This window comes from Felis catus, chromosome X (genome assembly GCF_018350175.1).
Source record: "Felis catus isolate Fca126 chromosome X, F.catus_Fca126_mat1.0, whole genome shotgun sequence".
Classification (NCBI taxonomy): Eukaryota; Metazoa; Chordata; class Mammalia; order Carnivora; family Felidae; genus Felis; species Felis catus.
In genome coordinates, this window is record NC_058386.1 from 5,775,318 (window position 1) to 5,796,077 (window position 20,760).

General features: G+C 43.4%; 1 protein-coding gene across 2 annotated transcripts in view; it reads right to left on the reverse strand.

The window, feature by feature from the left end:
- Nucleotides 1–20,760, reverse strand: part of ANOS1 (anosmin 1) — a 187,052-nt gene that overhangs the window by 48,107 nt on the left and 118,185 nt on the right. For both annotated transcript variants that reach the window (XM_023249109.2, XM_023249108.2), the window contains exons 4-5: nucleotides 9,794–10,016; nucleotides 1,241–1,425 (exon numbers count right to left, since the gene is read on the reverse strand). In XM_023249109.2, the coding sequence (XP_023104877.2) occupies nucleotides 1,241–1,425; nucleotides 9,794–10,016 (408 nt within the window). The remainder of the gene's footprint in view (nucleotides 1–1,240; nucleotides 1,426–9,793; nucleotides 10,017–20,760) is intronic.

Genomic DNA, 20,760 nt, shown 5'->3' on the forward strand with positions numbered 1-20,760 from the left:
AAAAAAGAAAATGGGAATGAAACAATTCCTAAATTTATTTGAGCGGCATTTTCCCCACTCATTTGTTCATTTGTTTAGGAGTGTCTAGATTATTTTAGTGTTTATCCTCTTTGAGATACTATTAGAAAAGAACCAAATTCCTCCTCCAAACACTTGCACCCTGACACTGACTCTGCATCTACTGGAAACGATAACGGGAATCGGGTCCTTGGAGGAAAGTGACCCGATCCACTTAAGGTCAGAATCTGTGCCTCCCGACACATGTGGAGAAGGCGTTTCAGCTGCTGAGGACATGAGGCAGGTTCACACTGAGAATCTGTTCACTTTCTAGAACCGTGGAGTTTTCTTGCAGCTGGCAGTCCGTTTAGCAGCTCTTAAAAAGAAAGAAAATATTTTGCTTTTCTCATCAGCGAGACAGAAAAGGAAACAGCACGGGTCAAGATAAACCCCAAGCGTACTCCATGCAGGTGGGGTATCAGTGTGTAAGCTGAGCGGGACGGAGGAAGCACTTAGCAAAGATTTAGGAGCTGACGGCTACTTCCCACTAAGGGCTTTTGCGATAGGAATCTTCCTCCAATGCTACTCAAGTCCCTGTGTAGAAGGAAGGCTTGAAATGCAGGAAAAACAGGAGTCGTGTAGATGGTCCAATGTCCCGTGAACTAGTCCTAGTAGTGTTATGTTTCTTTGACTCTGGCCGGTGTTAAGTTTATCTCAAGGAAATGCAGTTCTTGGAGGAAGTAAATGTGAACACTCAGATTAGAGAGTTATCTCCACTGCACATGTATTTTGAGCAAAGTAGGCCAATAGTCAAGTTGCTAGTTGTACCGGGTTATATCTGTGGACTCGTCCTGTCTTCCGTACACACACATGCTGTTATGTCCGCGTCTGAGTGAGTTATTTTGCCAGTCAGGCTACTCTGGCTGGGGCACAGCAAGTTAATTTTCTTTTTCTAATGTTGGTTCATTTTTGAGAGAGAGGAAGAGAGAGACAGAGTGCGAGCAGGGGAGGGGCAGAGAGAGAAGGAGACACAGAATCTGAAGCAGGCTCCAGGCTCCCTGCTGTCAGCCTATAGCCCAACACTGGGCTCGAACATGCAAACCATGAGATCATGACCTGAGCTGAAGTCGGACGCATAACCGACAGAGCCACGCGGGGGCCCCAGCAAGTTAATTTTCTGCCTGCAGGTGTATGGTCGACATTGCCTCAAGGCGGGGAGGGGTAGGGCGCAAGAAGCACTGACCTGGGCTACCGTCTGCCAGTGTGTGGCATCGTCTTCACTAGGATGGATTCCATAATTCCACCTTCTTTGCACCACGTAGATCACAGGCTCAATGGAAATATTGAATTTCGAGGACCACTTAATCTCCAGCTGTCCAGACTGCAGTTCTGTGAATCTTAACTCTTTTCTGGGCTTCAGGGGGACACCTAAAACAGGACCATGGCAATTAAAATGATCAGAGGTAAAGCTGAGGAAGAAAACCTTTAGAAAAGACAAATCTTGTGTAATGACAACAGATCCTCACTTCCTCTCAGGAAAGTGGCTTCTCCCTATCAGGGTTTCACATTTGAGAGCTTCTCACACTGAGGTCAGCCCACCACATTTCAGGAGAATTACCTTCTTTTCTTTTAGCTTTCCCTTTTTTATTTTTTAATTTTTTTATAATTTTTTTTAATTTTTTTTCAACATTTATTTATTTTTGGGACAGAGAGAGACAGAGCGTGAACAGGGGAAGGGCAGAGAGAGAGGGAGACACAGAATCAGAAACAGGCTCCAGGCTCTGAGCCATCAGCCCAGAGCCCGACGCGGGGCTCGAACTCCCGGACCGCGAGATCGTGACCTGGCTGAAGTCGGACGCTTAACCGACTGCGCCACCCAGGTGCCCCATAGCTTTCCCTTTTTTAAAAAGAGACTCTAAACTGGTTCCTGATTCTGAACAAGCATTTTTCACCCAGGCATCTTGAGAGCAATTCTTTTATGTGCGTTCTTCTGAATAAGCCATGTTACCGAGTGGCATCACACGCGGTTAACAAGAATTCATGTGACGCCATGGTTTGAAGACACTGTTTGAAGAATTTGAAGAGTTTGAAGACACTGTTCCCATCCAACATGCTCTGTTTCTGCTGATACAGTCTAAAGTCATTACAACGTGGTTCCCCGGTCTACTTGCCTTTCCATCTCAGAATGTTTGCCTTCTAAGGAAAAAAATTATAAGCCTAAAATGCTCTCATGTGGTCAAACATTACAAGAATGATTTCCAAAGCATGGGTCCTTAGCATTCCCCAATTGATTGCTGGGCTCCCTCCTATAGACTTATGGCTTAAAATTGAAAAATGATGAATTTATAATGTTTGGTTTTGGCACGAGTGACCGCCTTGCTTCAAAAGTCCCTCACAGGTGGCTCATTTTAAAGTAGTTCATCATTCTGATTTCTTTTTTCTCCCCATGGTGCATTCAAGTGGTCTGGCGATGGACAGATTTAAGAACCATAGTTCCAAATGGTAGCCATTATGGGAAGGGAAGTTTAAAATAAGATTAGGTACTCATAGGATGTGTAAGACTAATTGGATTAGGTAGAGTCCATGGCACCACGATGTTCAACGCCACGACAACCTAGAACTTCACATGCCATTAAGATCATTTTCTCTTGAGAATGAGCATTTGCCTAACACGTTGATAACTCGTTTGAAAACGTTATTTGATAATGCTCTATTTCGTTTTCCACTTCTTCATTTTAAACAGAGAGGAAACTGAAAAATGTGCAAATACGAAACGTAGATAATACCTAATGCCTGTTAGTGACGTTACTGAATATCAACTCTGATTTCACGTTGACCTTAATTTATGCTGCGTCTTGTTTAGGGACACTTTAAAGTCCTTAAACATTGAGGTGGGTGGAGTTGGGTAATTTTTAAACAGCACCAAATATATCCAGTCAAAGGTCAATGAGTTGTACAAAATACTTTCTAGAAAACATTCCCCATACCCACTGCAGTCTCTGTTTTGCTTTGCTGATGGGTTATGTGCATCCCTTGTCCCTTTACTACAATGCTGGTGTCTCAAGTGATCTTCACTGTGGGTCTGTGCTCTGGGGGAAGGGTTAATTACCTCCATTTTGAACATCAAGTAGTCAAGTCTGAGGAAGATGAAGTTGCCTACAGCAATGACCTGATCTCAGGTTTCTCTCTGAGTTTTCTGCTTGCCACATTTTGAATTAGGAAGAGCTACTGAGAAAAGTAGAGAAAGGAGGCACTTTTCATAGCTCTGCATATCCCTTAAAGATTCTGATTTGAATGTCCCTGATGTGGCTGGCTGGGGTGGAATTTGTCTCCTGTTCTGCCATTGTGTGAGGGTTTATTCAGGTTCAGGTCATAAACTTTTGTTTTCGGTGCACAACCTTACATTGAGAGTCACATTCACTTTCAGGCCTAGAGTATTGCTGCTAAGTATGTGACCCTCGATTCTGTACCCTGATTTAGGGCTGCAGGTCCCACTGTCCACCTGTTGGCCAAATGAATTTCTTTGCACGAGTCCCAACTCAAATGCCCCTCCTGAGGATGTCCCCACTCCTGATGGTATCTGCATGGCAACTCTATTCTTTTGGATCGCTAAGGGACCTCTCGACTTGCTCTTGGACCTACCAACACCTCGTGGTTTGATTGCAGAGTATAATTTCAGGAATTCCCCAATCATCCTGTCTCCACGGTGACCACCCTTTCTTAGGCCCTCTATCTCCTGTCTGGACCTTCCTAACAACGTCCCGTCCCATGTCCCCGCAAGCCCATCTTTTTAGTTCCCCCTTCACAGTGTTCTGTGGCTATGATTTTCCTAGAGTACAGGACAGATTGCCCCCTCCACCTTCTCAGACTATTCAATCACATCTTATTTTCTGCGGAACGAAGGGAAACTTCTCAACATCACATCACGGCATTGATCTTTATCATCTACCACCAGTGATCTCTCTGTTTGTCTCTTGGTACATTTTACATATTGGTCACACAACCTACCTTTACACCCAGCTTTTCTAGAAACACACTGTCAGCTGCTTCCTACCACCACGACGCGTTTATACGGATTTTTTTCAGTCTGAATTGTCTTCCCTATTTTCTGACCATGGACACGTGAATACTCCTGGGCTCAGTCTGAATGCCGCCCCTCAGAGAGACCTACCCTAAACCTCCCCATTGGAAATAAAGGTCCCATTCTCTGCTCTCTCTTCGAAGCTTAGCCTGCAACAGTCAACCTGTGCACTTAACTGCCTCTTACTGCAGCCAGGTCATTTGACAATGTTCACCTTCTCCTTCATTCCCACACCTCATCATGGCTCAGGAGAGCGCATTCTGTCACAGCAAATACTCAGTAAATGTGTGCTGAAGGAACAGCCTAACCCCCTGTCAGCAGAAATTAAGAGGAAACAGAAACGCCACCTTGGCACCAATGGGCAACCCCCTCGCTGCCGGAGGGCACTCACTTAGCAGAAGGAAGAAAACTTAACACAGGTATTCGCTTACTCTTATGTTTTTGAAAAGTAAATGCTAAACAGTAACAAAACTATGTTAGTAAGTTTACAAAATGGAATCGTTTGATTGCATTGACATAACTTTCCCAGTTAAAAGAAAAGACCGATCGCTAACCATTGCTGATATGCTGGAAAATCTGAAAGTTCGTTGCGGATGAGTTTTAATCCCAAAGTAGCTTCTCTAAAGATTGAGATCAAATCTCGACAAAATGATTGCATCGTGTTTGTGCTGCAGGCAGGGTACTAGGCACCCTTTCTGCCAGGGGGGGGTATGCACATGGGCAAGGAGGGGGTGGCCTCTGAGGACATTTCAGGATTCACGCGGTTTCTTTGTGCTGAGTAAACAGAAGAGGACTGGGGAGTTCTTTACACTCATAAAGCACATTCTCTGAGACTCCCCATCCAAGTTTCTCCTTGGCCCTCCTATGCGTAATCCTCCAGCATAAATGCACCCCCGGTAAATACTCCGGCCGCTGAAGTAACCTGAACTCATCAGCAGCAAACGCAAGCATAACAATCCCCTTGCTAGATGGTTTTAATCTTGAATATCATTCAACGACCAAGAGCCTTAATCGAACATAATGAGCATCAGAGTGATGTCAGTTCCCATTTCTTCATTTAACAATCTCTTTAATTATTACGTACAACAATCTTGCGATTTGCATGTGGAGAAACAGCCCATCTGCTTTGCATTAGGGTCAGCTGGCTCCCTTGATTGGAAGGAGCTCCAGGACTCGGCTGTAATTGTGTGCAGATGGGGCTCGGCCCCTCGGCCCCCCCAGGCCCGAGACACCCGGCCCCCACAGCCCGGCCTTCTGAAGAGTCCTAGGTAGCTTAGCCAGCATCCATGCTGCACAACCAGATGTGCACCAGGCATGCCTTCTCCGTGTGTCCTTTATTATGTAAATGACTAGAATTTTTCTTCTTTAGTTTTGAACAACCTAGTCCCCTGAAATCTATGCTGTTCTGTCAAACATGTTATCCTATAACATCCCACCGTATGGGACATTACAGGTGCATTTTCTTTAAAGCGTGACAAGTATTTTGGTGAAACCCAATGATGTAAAAACCTTTGCAACTAGAATGACAGAAAACTCAATGATCACAGTCGGCAGTTGTAAATCACGAGATCTGATTACTCCTGTAAAAATGTTTCTATCGTGAGTCTAAATGTTATGAAAATGTAGCAAGATACAGTGTTCCAACGATTCAATAATTAGCCACTACCCATTATCTCTCACAGAGCTAATCAGTACTCAGGCAATTTGTGTTCATATCACATCCAGGAATCGGGTAACCGTATTCAAAATGCTAAAAAATGGATTTGTGAAAAGTGTTATTAGACCATCTCTAAAGACCTGAGCTTTAAATATTTCAAATATGAAGACATTCATGGAGATATTAAGTCAACACCATCATCAGATCTTTCTGGAAACAAAGCGATACATGATTAATGTTGGTTTGCGCATGGTAAAGAGAAAACAGAGATCACGGAGAGCCACAAATTGATCTCAGTCTTTACATTTGGACAACAGTTTCAGGTTCTCACCTTCCCTACCCAAATGAGTGCCAGAGGTGTGAGTCAGAAGCACCAGTTTGGGCAGTAAAATAAAAAATTATATCACCTTCTGGAGGGAGGAGAGTGTAGGTCAGCTATAAATCAGGCTTCAAACAGACAAGGGGGGTGGGGGAGTCACAAGTGCCCGATGTGCAAGCATTGATGTTTTACCTGTGGAGAATCAGCCTTTTCAACTTCCCGAGACCATGCTCTGGTTTGCACCGCAGGGTACTGGCCAGCTCAGGGGGCATTTACCTGCGTTAACGTTTGCAAGCATCCCGGGGTGTGGCTAACAATGTTATTTGAAGGGCGAAGGAAAAGCTGTCTGTTGTCTTGCTTTCTTTTAAATTCTAACACAAGTCTATAAGGTCAACTTACTCAGAGACAACGGCTTAGGACAATTCCTACAGCATAAGCCAAATTAAACGCTCAAATAGAATGCAGTTTGTTGACCATCTTTTCAAAACATGCATTGATTTTAAGAGCATCATCAGGTTTGGAAGCTATAGAATGTAGGAAGTCCCCCTCTTCCCTACCCCAAACACAGGAGGCTGAACAGAACATTTGTATGTATTTCTGTACCTTAAGAAAAATTTACTAACCCAATAAGCTTTCATGAAAGGAAAAATACAGTAGAGGCCGGTACATATCAATTTACTGCAAAAGTTGAGATGATTATTTGTCCACAGGTGAGCGTTATGTGCATGAGTACTCTGACAAGGAACTACTGGACCTGATGTTGTACCCCAACAACTGACAGATCAGTGCTTTTATTAAAATATTTGATATTGGGGGGCACCTGGGTGGCTTAGTCAGTTAAGCGTCTGACTTGGGCTCAGGTCATGATCTCGCGGTTTTTGAGTGCGAGCCCCACGTTGGGCTCTGTGCTGACAGCTCGGAGCCTGGAACCTGCTTCGGATTCTGTGTCTTCCTCTCTACCCCTTCCCCACTTGCACTCTATCTCTGTCTCTCTAAGATAAATAAACGTTAAAAAAATTTTAAAAATATATCTGATATTGATACATCTTTTAACTGACCTACACTGTATTAATACAGTGATTTCAGGCCCTGCTGTGGTAGTTGGACAGACTCCAAGTGAAAATACCAGGAGAGCTGGCCCAGCTGGGAACCAGGGGGCAGATGTATTCCCGCCACCGAATACCAAGTCGTCTGAGAAACAGCTTGCAAGCTCAGTGTCAGCACCTGCAGACTGGGGTCAGGACCAGCCCGTCTCACCCAATGATGGGTGCCCTCTTCCTAAGGAAAGAGACGGCACAGACCTAGCCTGAGCAGCGAGCTGAGGGCAAGCTTCTGACCCGCGGCTGGTTCGGGACAATAAGAAGGCAACGGGCAGGCCAGAAGGATGGTGGGGGCTGGTCCCCCCCAGACGAGCCCAGGGGGATTTGGGTGCGGGATGTCTGGCTGGGTAGTAGGTCTTTCTCTCCTTGCACAGCCAAGCGCTGGGTCCAAGAGGACCCTCTACCTGGGAGATAGGGAGCCATCAGCCCCACCACGCTCCTCGGTGTGGCTCCAGTCAGGAACACGATTACACGCTTCGGGTGGCTAATCAGCCAAGGCTGTGGCGGGAAGCATTCTGGCCGGCTGTGTGGGGCCCCTCCGACTTGCACTGGTTGCACCTGCTCGCATGCTCACTGCCATGGTCAGACGCCCCCCCCCCCCGACGTGGAAACCAGCCCGCCTTCAGGGACTGCCCAACAGAGCGTAGGGGAAAATACCTACCTGCAGCTATGTGTATGCTCAAAAAAAAAAACAGTAATATAATCCTAGTCTCATTGGGCAAAAGTCATCATCAGGTCAAGAGGCTGTTCATCCTATTTCTAATGAGTTCTGCATGAACTGCCCGTCTCCATAAAAAGCCAAGAGCTACTTTATAGAAGGGGAGAGACTTCAACGCTTCTTTTAAAAGTCCATCATATTTAGTTAAGCATAGGTTTAAATTTTTTTTAATTTTTTAATGTTTATTTTTGAGAGAGAGAAAGAGACAGAGTGCAAGCAGGGGAGGGGCAGAGAGAGAAGGGGAGACACAGAATCCAAAGCAGGCTCCAGGCTCTGAGCTGTCAGCACAGAGCCTGACATGGGACTTGAACTCACAAACTGCGACATCACGACCTCACCCACCTAGGCGCCCCTTTAAAAGTTTTTTTCCTAAAGTTTATGTTTTTTTGAGAGAGACAGAGAGAGAGAGAAAGACAGAGTTAAGCATAGGTTTAAATTGCAAGTCTCTTTTAATAATTAATCATTTTATGCTGGCCCTTCACAGACTATTTCCTTTATTCTTGGTGAACCAGGCATATTTGAAATTCACACTGACTCTTCAATGCTTTTTAAATAAAAAGCATATTTTAACATAGAATGCCTCTTTAAAACACCCTACTTTAAAAACACTAAGGGTTTTACAAATGGGTTTTCAACAGTCATTATAAAAGCATGCTATTTTTGTGGTAAATGCTAATACTTAAATAGCAAATGATCTATAATAACAGAGAAGGTTTCATAATAACAGACTTTAGAAAAATTAAATGGTGTTTGGTTTTGCAAAAGCGATTTTATGTAGTTTACAATGAGAGGCATGAAAACAATAAAACTTTAAATCTATTAAAGAAACGTCACCCAGTAAGAAGGGGAAAGCGGCAATTATTTTGAATTTGAGACAGGTATTTATGCCAGTTTTCCAAAGATCCTATGGAAAAAAGAAAGGGGGGGTGTGCAGTAAGAAAAGAAAAGCCGGATGGATTACACAGGTTTCAGACTGGAGTAATTCTCAGTGTGGGCCAGAGGAGACTGGGGCAGGGACAGAAGTCCTGGGAGATGAGTCCTGTGATCTAAGAGCGGACTTCTGAAAATAGTTCGCCAGCCAGCACATAATTCAAAACGGGCATATTGCTGGCGATAGTGTTTCATGCGGTTTAAAAATAACTGACCTATATTTGGAAATAATATATATTTGGTGTGAAAGAGAGGAGAATCAAAGATGATTCTCTCTACTTATAATATTAATAATAATATTTATATATATAAATGGTTTGATGAACTGACTCCCCATCTCTGGAAGATAGCTCCTCCTCCCCCTGGTTCTCAGGACACGACTCAAAATAGTGACAGTCCACACAATGACATTCGTGTTCTTGGATTATGCCAGCAGGAAATCCACAATACTGGTGCATTGGTTATGCATTTCTCAAGGGTGCCCCACCCCCAGCCCATTTTCCAAGGATTTAAATCCATTTACTCCAATGTACCCAGGGCAGCCGAATGGATTTATTCTTACTGGAGAAAAGTACGAGAAAGTTCCTGAAGTGATGTTGTCCTCCTGAAATGTTAAATGTGATAAGGATGATTTGCTCTGCCCCAGAGTGTGTGCGCTGTGGCTGATCTATACGATCCGGTGGTATTTTCAGATGTTTGTGGCACAAAGTACACTTTCTTACCGTTTTTCTTCTCTTCCAATGGTGCCATCTTTGTTTTTGGTTTTCGTTTTTGAGAGAAAAAGTGAGCGGGGGAGGGCAGAGAGAGCCTGACGTGGGGCTTGAACTCACCAACTATGTGATCATGACCAGAGTCGAAACCAAGAGTCAGGCGCTCAACCGACTGTGCCCCCTGGGCACCCCCCGTAGTGCCATCTTTGACTGACACCCTTCCCCACGCACACACAGCCCCACTGTGAGGGTCCCTTCACAGTGGGTGCTCTGCCCATTACCTTTGTACAGCGTCTTGGGCACCTGGCAGGTGTGTCCGCACCCATTGGAACAACATTTCTTGACCCCAGAGCACTCGTTGTCAGCTTCACAACTTTCCACACAGGCGGCGGCAAATCCGCTTGCTTTCTCGGGGGCCGGGCAATCCCCCTGCTTCACCGCTAGGATGTACTTGAGGAACTCACAGCTCGTCAGGCATTCGTAGTTCTTTTTGGGGAACAGAGGCTAAAGAGAGAAGAAGAACCATTCTCTTATTTTTAAGATGTAAAATTCTTAAGTCATCTTTGCACTCGACGTGGGTCTCGAACCTCCAACCCCAAGGTCAAGAGTCACACGCTCTTACCGACAGAGGCAACCTGGTACCCTTAAAAGAGAACTTCTCTTATGACAGACTCAGGACGCTTGATTTCCAAGACATCAGAAAGGAAGGTAAAAAATTCTTACTTGGTCAAAATTTCCCTGGAATAGTTTACAAAATAAAGAGATTTATTTTCTTTTCCCCCAAACCCATAATACTGTATGTTAATTTCTAAAAGGAACCCAACCCTTGAATTGTACCTTTCCAGATACACATGAATTATACAAACACACATTCACAAAGTGTTACATGGTGAGTTAAATGTGGTTGTCAAATAATTGATTACAAATATTCATAAAGGATGTTAGTACCATTTGAGGGGCTCTTCTGGACCACTGTACACATATTTTCATTCTCTAATGAGTCATTTAGTTTTTGCACGGTCAATACTAACCAAGATGTGTTCGCTGTAGCCCTACGGAACATTTACAACACTCACATCAGTTAACACATTTAGTGATAGCTTATCAAATAGTAGTCTAAGCCTCAGTTAATTGAACATATTTTAATAATATCCAGCTTCTAGAGTTAATGTGCACATGGGACCTCTTATCAATATGGAATTGTCAATAAATTCTGCAGAAACGAATGTGAATCGTTGTTACCTGTGACACAGTCAGGTTCTGGATAGCATATGGCTGATGATATTTCAGTTGAGCCCACAATCAATGAAACACTAGAGAGAACAGGTATTCCTTGACTTGTTTAGAGAGTCAGTCGCATTATGGAAATAGTGTGAGTAGTGGAAAGGGTCACTTATCAAATGTGTCTTTTTCCTTAGGAAAAATGGTTCAGGACAGCATTTGGTGATGCTCCTTTTGCTTTGATGGCTGGTTGCCAAGATAGCTACCCTAACCCCAACCAGTCCCCTAAACCCATTGTCAGCTGCAATGCACCTGTCCAGCCAGGTAAAGTCCTAGCCCTCCATCCGTCCCCTTTGTAAGGGTGCCATGTTGTTGCTAAAGAAGGTTTTGTGAGCCAGGCTCCCAGGCAGTGGGGATGGCACTCCCACACCCACCCTCTGCCAAGAACTGGGCACTGAGTGACACGTGGCGAACCGCAGGCACTCCACCAGGAGGGGAACTGTCTGGAACTGTCCCCTCCGTGTGCACAAAGTGCTCACCTGCATGGGCTTGAACTCTGGTGAGGCTGTGCTCAGTCAGCCCTAAGCAATGCCAACAGCAGTGTCAGAGAGGGGCTCCACTCAGAGCCTTCCTCCTGGAGGTAGGAGACCACCGAGGAAGGTTCTCTGTTTACTGTTTGATGTCAAATAGGAGTCAGCGACAGCAGAATTACATGTGGTGGCACTGGTGACCACGAACCGGGGTGCAATGTGAACAGCATGTGGTAGGTGCTGTTCCACACTGCTGACTAGCCATGACTCATGACTGGTAGCACCTGGGGACCCCTAAATGGCACCCGGCAACACTTCTGGTGGCTGAGTCAACACGGGCCTCACCGATGACTGCATAGGGCTCACCGCTACCTGGCAACATCTGGGCATCTCCTGATAACGCTGCCCACCACCTGGTAAGACCTACCCTGTGTTACCAGTTGCTTCTCAGTGACTGAACACGAGTCTCTACCACATGCTGGGAAACACCTGCCAGCATGCTGACCACTGCTCCTCACTGATGACCGAGTTTGACCCTCTACGCAGCTAGCGACACCCACGTCTTTACCTTGCTTCCAAAAAGGGAGTTAATGATAGCCAGTTTACTCCTCATGTTGATGGTGACTGAAATGTCATTGGAAACCACAAACATGGTAACTGCAGCACCAGGACCCGTCCCAGTCATCCAGGAAAACTCCAACCCCAGGGCAGTCCTCCATGCTGCTTCTCCTCTCCTTCCCCCCATGGTGCCTTCACAACCTGCCTGGGGCGCCTGGGTGGCTCCCTCAGTTAAGCGTCCGGCTCTTGACTTTGGCTCAGGTCACCATCTCACAGTTCATGGGATTGAGCCCTACGTCGGGCTCTGCACTTGGCATGGGGTCTGCTTGGGATTCTTCTTCTCCCTCTCTCTCTGCCCCTCCCCTGCTCCTTCTCTCTCTCTCTCTCCCTGTTTCTCTCTCTCAAAATAAAATTAAAAAAAAATGTGCGTACGAGTTATGACGGCAAGCGCTACATTAGGTGTATTTTACCACAATTAAAAAAAAACTTACCTAAGGGCGAGAAATGTGTGCATACTGTGCGGACATGTGTGGTATCAGATACGAGCACTCTCTCCCAGACACGTGGTCTTTCTGATAGTGTAAATCTAATGTACTTTCAGGTGTCAATGCTGTATGACCATTAAATATGATGGAAGAGTTCAGACTCTGACAAAAGTGGGAAAACTGGAAGCGCTGGCTAGAAAAGGTAGAACCCCAAAGCGTAAGTTACAATCGTGGATGTCAAATAAATGATTATTAGTCAAAACAGTGTCTCAACTGAAGAACTTCCCGGGTAAAACCTACAAGAAAGGCCATGGTTTCAATACAGAAGTACCATAAATTTGTAGCTACTTTTTTGTTAACTGCCTAACACTGAAAGCCTCGTCAGTTCTTAAGGCTTTTCTGTCTTAATTTCACAGTTCATTTTTCTGTTAGCTGCTAGGTGTGTTTCCCTTCACTGGCTTTTGAATTCCTAAATTTAAGTCCAACCCTAACTGTGGAATCAAGGAAGGATGTTAAGGGATCCATAACAATGATGGAGTGCTGGCCAGTTTCTCTCTCGACAAAACGTATACATTACATGCACTGAAAGAACATATTTAGTTACCCGAGTCAATTGGCCTGCATGGGCTGAAATGGCCGTGTACAAATAACTTTATTAAATCTGGCAAGTGTTTACGGCTTGCTAACTGGGATATCACCACGACTCAGTTTGCGCTATGGCACGATCACATCGGCCTCTTTCGTCTTCAAGTATGGAAACAGGGTATGATTCGAGATTCAGATAACAAAGTGTGGGCTCTCTGCTCACGTGACTCTCACCATCCCTGCGCCAACCGCCATACCCTTGAACTGTGAGAGACTTCCCGGTCAGAGACAGTATCTCCTCATCTTAACAATTTACTGATGGAGCAAATGGGGCAGAATTAAAAACAAATAAACAAAAACAGTGGCCTTCCCAGGTCCGAAACATTTGTTCCCAGTGAATGTCATGTAACAGGAACAATGATAATTAGCAGACTCATTTAGATCTTCCGGTTGATGTGAGAGGCGTTCTGTACATTTATTCAATATTTCTCCTTCTTGGTATGGATTCAAAACTGTGATTTTTTGTGTGTGCGTGTGAGTGTTTGGAGAACCGTGGAAACAAATGCGTGAACAAAAAAAGTTCATCCTTGCCCTGGAGCTTTCTCGACGGGTACATGAGCCTGAAGTAATACAAATAACGTTATGAATATTACATGAGACGGTGCATACAAAGGACGAAGCCCTATTATGCACCCCAATGGGTACTCAATAGCAGTGGAGTAATTGGTGTCTCTTTTCTTTTCCCATGCTACAAGTTTACTGTTTAACATTTCCAAATTCTTCTGTTATTCCGACAAAAATGTTTTAAGAGCCACAGACAGAAAGTTGGCTCTGCTTCTCCACAGTGTGACCATCACAAGTTTCCAACATGCTACTGCCAGGTTAAGTTCTGAAATCTGTGTGGGGGGACGTTGCCCTGTTGGCACTTATAAGAAAGAAAAACGTCTAAGTTTGGGGGTTCGTCTTACAAATACACGGATTTGGTACAACTATCTTACAGATGACTTGGATTCAATGGTTCCATTGTTTATTAAAGGCAGATTTTAATGTTCTCTATCAATTATCTTGGATAATTATCTTGGATTAGGTTGAAAAACTATTAGTGGTATGAATGTAAATTGGAGAATATATGGTCTCTGTATGCAGGTCTGTCACTATGCCTTTAAACATAGCTTATTGAGAATGCACTAGTTGAATGGAATAAAGACAAAAATGAGTGCAAGTCAGTGAAAATGATGTGTGAATATTACTATTCTAGACATAAAGAAAATGTGTAAATTGGGCCACTAATAGCCAGTTGTAAATCCTGTGAACATAGGTCACTCAGTGTCAGTAAAGATACTCCTGACCAATAAGCACCTACTATTTCTTGTGATATGACGAGTTAATTACTGGGAGACTCGTCAAGAGAGATGTGAAAAATTTAGGGAAGGTGTAAGTTACCCTCATCGTGATGAGTACAATGGCCATCAGCTTCATGGGAAACGAAAACATGTGTGGAAACACAGATGGATGTGCTAAATGTTATATTTGTTTATAAAATTGTACCAGCTACTAACACAAACTGTTCATTGTAAGATTAATGTAATTCCAACTCCTTATAAAACTATTAATATGAGGGGTGCCTGGGTGGCACAGTTGCGTCCGACTCTTGATCTCGGCTCAGGTCATGATCTCATGATTTGTGAGTTCGAGCTCTGCATTGGGCTGTATGCACGAAGCCTGTTTGGGATTGTCTTCCTGTCTCTCTGCCCTTCCCCCACTGTGTGCTCACTCACTCCCTTTCTCTCCTTCAAAATAAGTAAACCAAACAAATTCAAAATTACAAACGTGAATAATTTTGCAAATCATACAAATCATACATCTTTTGCCAAGTCATTGGCTCTAATTTAAAATTGGGGAAAATCATGGTTACTATGCTCATTAATTTTTGTTCATTCTTTTTTCTGCCCTTACCCGACGCAAAACTAAGAACAGAATACTCTTCAAATATCATGTATTTTTCTAGAGTAGTTAGTATCTACTGGTGTCATCATGCAGTCAAATAAGACAAAGTATTATAATCAATGAAAATACCCTTGGTGCAATGGATTAGGTGAAAATCCTTAATATTTTATGGAATATTACATATTGTTGATTCTTATAAATTTCTCATAAATCTCTCCTACATCCCATCTCTCTGCTTAAAAACTAAAATATGTATTTTAGTGCCTTGTCTGGGCAATATTCTAATAAGCTCAACTTACCTGGCAAACGATAAAAATACAATGAAATACTAACAATAGATACTAGGTTACCAGTTCTTGGATGCTTTTGTGGAAGATACTATTATCTTTGTTTTGTTTGGTATAAAATGCAAGGTATTGTACAATCAAATAATCTGTGCAGGAATCATGGAATGATGAACATAAAAACATCAAATTCAGTAAATTATCTTAATATGTTAGAAATCACGTAAATATGAGGCCTCAGATATGGAGAGAACATCGGACTTGGTATTTAATTCAACTCAGCAGAACTGTGTCATGTATCAAATATAGCAGTCTTTGAGAAAAGCCAGGGCTTGTGTCATGTATCAAATATAGCAGTCTTTGAGAAAAGCCAGGGCTTGGGTGGGTTTGTTTTTTCCTGCTTCAGCTAATACACACATGCAACGTTGATGGCAGAATCCGTCCCCCAGGGGCTTTGCTTGCTCGTCTCACTTATTCCTCCCCAGTCCCCATAACCATTATGATCTCCATTTTACACACGAGGAGACAGAAACTCAGGGAGATTATAATTTATCTGAAATCACAAAACAAGTAAGAGTGTGGGCCACTCTTGCAACAGTGTTTTTCTACAGACCATCCCATATCTCAGGGGAAACTAAGAAGGCAGCAAGGACTGTGGCTCTCAACTTGCTTTCCTAGGAGGATCACCTGGGAGCTTCTAACACTCTTTTTTTTTTTTAATTTTTTTTTCAACGTTTATTTATTTTGGGGACAGAGAGAGACAGAGCATGAACGGGCGAGGGGCAGAGAGAGAGGGAGACACAATCGGAAACAGGCTCCAGGCTCCGAGCCATCAGCCCGGAGCCTGACGCGGGGCTCGAACTCACGGACCGCGAGATCGTGACCTGGCTGAAGTCGGACGCTTAACCGACTGCACCACCCAGGCGCCCCTTTCTAACACTCTTAAAATGTCAAGGCACAGAGGGAACACATTCTAAATAGGTTCTGATAAACAAGTATATGTGGAAATCGTAGATATACACGTATATATGTAAATTATATATATATGCAAATCAAAAGACAAGGAATTTTATCCAGGAATATTGATAAAAATCAGCAACACTTAGACACAGTTTGTGCTATTGAACTTCAAGGAGAAAAATATAATTTTGTGGCATTATCAACAATAGCCAAACTATGGAAAGAGCCCAAGTGTCCATTGACTGATGAATGAATAAAAAAGATGTCATATAGATACACACACACACACACACACACACACACACACACACTGGAATATTACTTAGCCATCAAAAAGAATAAAATCTTGCCACTTGCAACGATGTGGATGGAGCTACAGTGTGTTATGCAAAGAGAAATAAGTCTGTCAGACAAAGACAAACACCATGTGATTTTATTCACATGTGGAATTTAGGAAACAAAACAGGAATATATGGGAACGGAAATAGAAACAGAGAGACAGAGACAGAGACAGAGACAGAGACAGAGACAGAGAGAGAGAGAGAGAGAGAGAGAAGCAAACCGTAAGAGACTTTTAACAATACAGAACAAACTGAGGGATGCTGGTGGGTGGGGTGGGGGGATCGGCTAGACGGGTGACGGATATTAAGGAGGACACACTTGTTGGGATGAGCACTGAGTGTTGTATGCAAGTGATGAACCACTGAATTCTACTCCTGAAACCAATACTGTACTGTATGCTACTTAGCTAGAATTTAAATGAAAATGTGGAAGGAAACAATTATAAAAATGTAATTTTTCAGGCATCCAGGTAAAAAGGGCAAATTGATTATGATGGAGAAAATACGGTTTTCCCCATGTCAATTTCTCCCTACAAAATTTAATGTGTGAAGATAATATAGCAATGTTTGCATAATAGTAAGAAAATAAACTATACATATACATATATATATACACACACACATAAAATCAGCTAAGCTGTTATTCAAACGTACATGTGACAGAACCATTCTCAAAGAAAAAACTCAGAGAACATAGCACCCGTGAGGCTTTGTTACAAATCGATGCAATGCCAAATTCAGCCATTCTACAGATAAGCAGGAAACAAGAATAAATGGGCTAGTACAATACTCAGTACTCAAAGAAAATAATGTAGATGCTTATATATTATGGGAGAGAAGCATGTGCAATCCAATTTGGACTTCATGTACAGTGGTAGGCAAAGTTTGTTGTGAACAATTTCAAAGAAAATGGCTATCTGTGGACTCCTTTTTAGAAACAAAAGATATCACATTTTTTAAAAGATTTTTTTTAATGTTTTTATTTTTTTTAATTTTTTTTAACGTTTTATTTATTTTTGAGACAGAGAGAGACAGAGCATGAACGGGGGAGGGGCAGAGAGAGAGGGGCACACAGAATCCGAATCAGGCTCCAGGCTCTGAGCTGTCAGCACAGAACCTGACACTGGGCTTGACTCATGAACCGTGAGATTATGACCTGAGCCAAAGTCAGATGCTTAACCCCCTGAGCCACCCAAGCACCCCATAAAAGATTTTATTTTTAAGTAATCTCTACAGCCAGTGTGGGGCTCAAACTCACAAACCCTGAGATCAAGAGTCACATTCTCTACCGACTGAGCCAGCCGGGCACCTCAAGATATGATCAAATTTAGAAGCCAAGTGTAAAGAAATAGGTGTAAAAGTCTTGATCACTTTATCATCCACATAAATATATACCTAAAATTAAATAAACCAGGAATTATGGTGAAGGAAGAATATTCAATGTAATAAAACTAACAATTAGGAAATAATAATGTTAGAAAAATTGGGAGGTACAAAGACTGGTGTGAGGAACATATAAGTAACTTGCGTGGAACTTAATTTTAGGGCATCAGTATATAATAAAGCAAATATAAAATTTTTTAAATAATGTTTTTGATCTCATAATACTTTTCATAATCATTTTCTCCCCTAAATTTGAAGATTCCTTTTTCTTCTGTTAAGCTCAAACAGTATTAAACTTCAAGCATTATTATTAAAAAACTATCAAGCATTGAGATACCAGATAAGATGTTCACTTGATGGTAATGTATTGGGGTCCCCCAGACCACCCCAGGTTTGCTAATTCACTAGGGAGACTCATAGGGCTCAGCATATAGTCCTACTCTGGGCTATGATTTATTATAGTAAAAGCAAGAACAGGAAAACATGTGTAGCATGAAGTCCACAGGAAACCAGGTAACACATGTGAAATGCCGTCACCAGAGACATTAAGGAGACACTCAGTGCCCAGATTTTTGACAAGGCTGGTCACCAGGCTGCGGCCCAAATACCCAGACAGCCCTTGAGAAACTGGTGGCCATCACAACCATACTGTTGTACTAATAGTTCAGGGACAGTGAGCCCCTCTTACAGTTAGGGAATGGGGGGAACCCACCCCAAACCTGAGTTCCCACATGCCAGCCAAGAGCCAATCTTTTAATTAGGAATTTTTTTTTATGTTCATTTATTTTTGAGAGAGAGAGAGAGAGAAAGAGAGAGACAGAGGTGAGTGGGAGAGGGGCAGAGAGAGAGAGGGAGACACAGAATCTGAAGCAGGCCCCAGGCTCTGAGCTGTCAGCACAGAGTCTGATGCAGGGCTCAAACCCACGGACCCTGAGATCTTAACCTGAGCTGAAGTCGGGCGCTTAACCGACTGAGCCACCCAGGCGCCCCTAATTAGGAATTCCTAAGAGAGTGGTCTTGGTTTGCTGTGGTAACTCTTTTGCACAGATAACCACGGATATTCTGGATGGTAGAATTTGGAGTAATACTTTGGTTTTACCCTCCTATGTAGTTGTTACATTAAGTTTTTAATGTGCATATATAATTTCCACAAAACCATAAAAACATTACACTGTTAAAAAAAATCTCTAGTTGCATCTTTCAGAGAAGGAACATAAATACTACTAAAATAGGAAAAAGTAGTCTCAATTCAAATGTTTCTAATTTATGCTTGGAAATGCAATTATAATTTGCCTGGAAACTCAATCATGCATCCTAATTTATTAGATGGGATTACAATTAATTTGGTTCCCAGGCAAGTTAGAGACCCTGACCATGAATAATATAAATTAGGAGAACATCAGAAACATGCGTTAGGGAAGTCACTTCCAATGAGTACGTGTCCCATTTGTCAAATTATGGTCATCTTAGGTTTACCTCAACTTCCTCTTGGGAAGAAAATGAAGAGATTTAAAAAAAAAATTTTTTTTACTATTTTTGAGAGAGAGAGAGAGGCAGACTGTAAGCAGAGGGAGGGGCATAGACAGAGGGAGACATAGAATCTGAAGCAGGCTCCAGGCTCTGAGCCATCAGCACAGAGCCCAGCGCAGGCCTCGAACTCACTAACCGTGAGATCATGACCTGAGCCGAAGTCGGTCGCTTAACTGACTGAGCCACCCAGGCGCCCCAAGAGATATTTTTAAACTACTAATTTAAAAAAGTGTTAACCTGGAATTCTATACTTATACCTTTCATGTGAGGATGGAAACAAACAAGCAACTAAAATTCTGCATTTTGAGAGAGAAAAAAGTAGGGGTTTCCCCTGTTAAAAACCATTTTTTGTTGGTTTCTTTTCAGTCCTTATCAGCAATTCGCATCTGCTCTGTCTACAGAATATCACAGAAGAAAACACAGAAGACTTCAGACAATCAGCGCGCAACTCCGAGTGAGCCCTTGACAGGGCACCCCAGTATCCAAGCGGGACACGCGCATTCTCCCGCATAGGAAAAGCCCCTGCTTCCACGGGCTCAGCTCAGCGCCGCCTAATGGAAGTGCAGACTCTGGGTGCTCACAGCATGCACCTCCCGAATCAGAACTAGCACGTCTAAAAGATGCCCAGGTGATCTGTGTGCACAAGGGAGTGTGAAAGGCGCCGTTCTGGGCCATTCTAGAAGCTGCAGGAGGCATCTGCAGATGTGAGTGTCTCTCCATGTCCTCCCTGGCTTCTCATTCCAGAACCCTGGGCTTTTTACCCAGAGCACCTGTAACCTCACACCCCTGACAAGCCTCGTTTCCCCCAGCATACGAATGTATTCAAGTCTTCCCAAAGGAAAGGTACACAAAAATCACGTCCTTAAACTGAAGGTTCCTGGCCACAGCCCCTCCCCTCCCCTCCTCCCACACAGACACTCTTAACAAATGGAGACAGACAGTTGTGTGGATTTGGTCGACATTTCCTCCTGTACTGTTTATTCTACAATCCAGAGTTCTATGGATGGACGACCACCGCTCCACAGAAACCCTCTGACAGGGTTCTAGTCACCTCATGATGACAAAATCCCTTTTATTTTTTAAATTTTTTTTTCAACGTTTTTATTTATTTTTGGGACAGAGAGAGACAGAGCATGAACGGGGGAGGGGCAGAGAGAGAGGGAGACACAGAATCGGAAACAGGCTCCAGGCTCCGAGCCATCAGCCCAGAGCCCGACACGGGGCTCGAACTCCCGGACCGCGAGATCGTGACCTGGCTGAAGTCGGATGCTTAACTGACTGCGCCACCCAGGCGCCCCGACAAAATCCCTTTTAAGTCTGTACCTTACTGACCTATCGCAGAATTCACAAGTATTAACCGTGCCCACCCCTTTGGAGTGGCTAATGGCTAATCTTTATTCAATGTTTCTCATGTTCAGACCCTG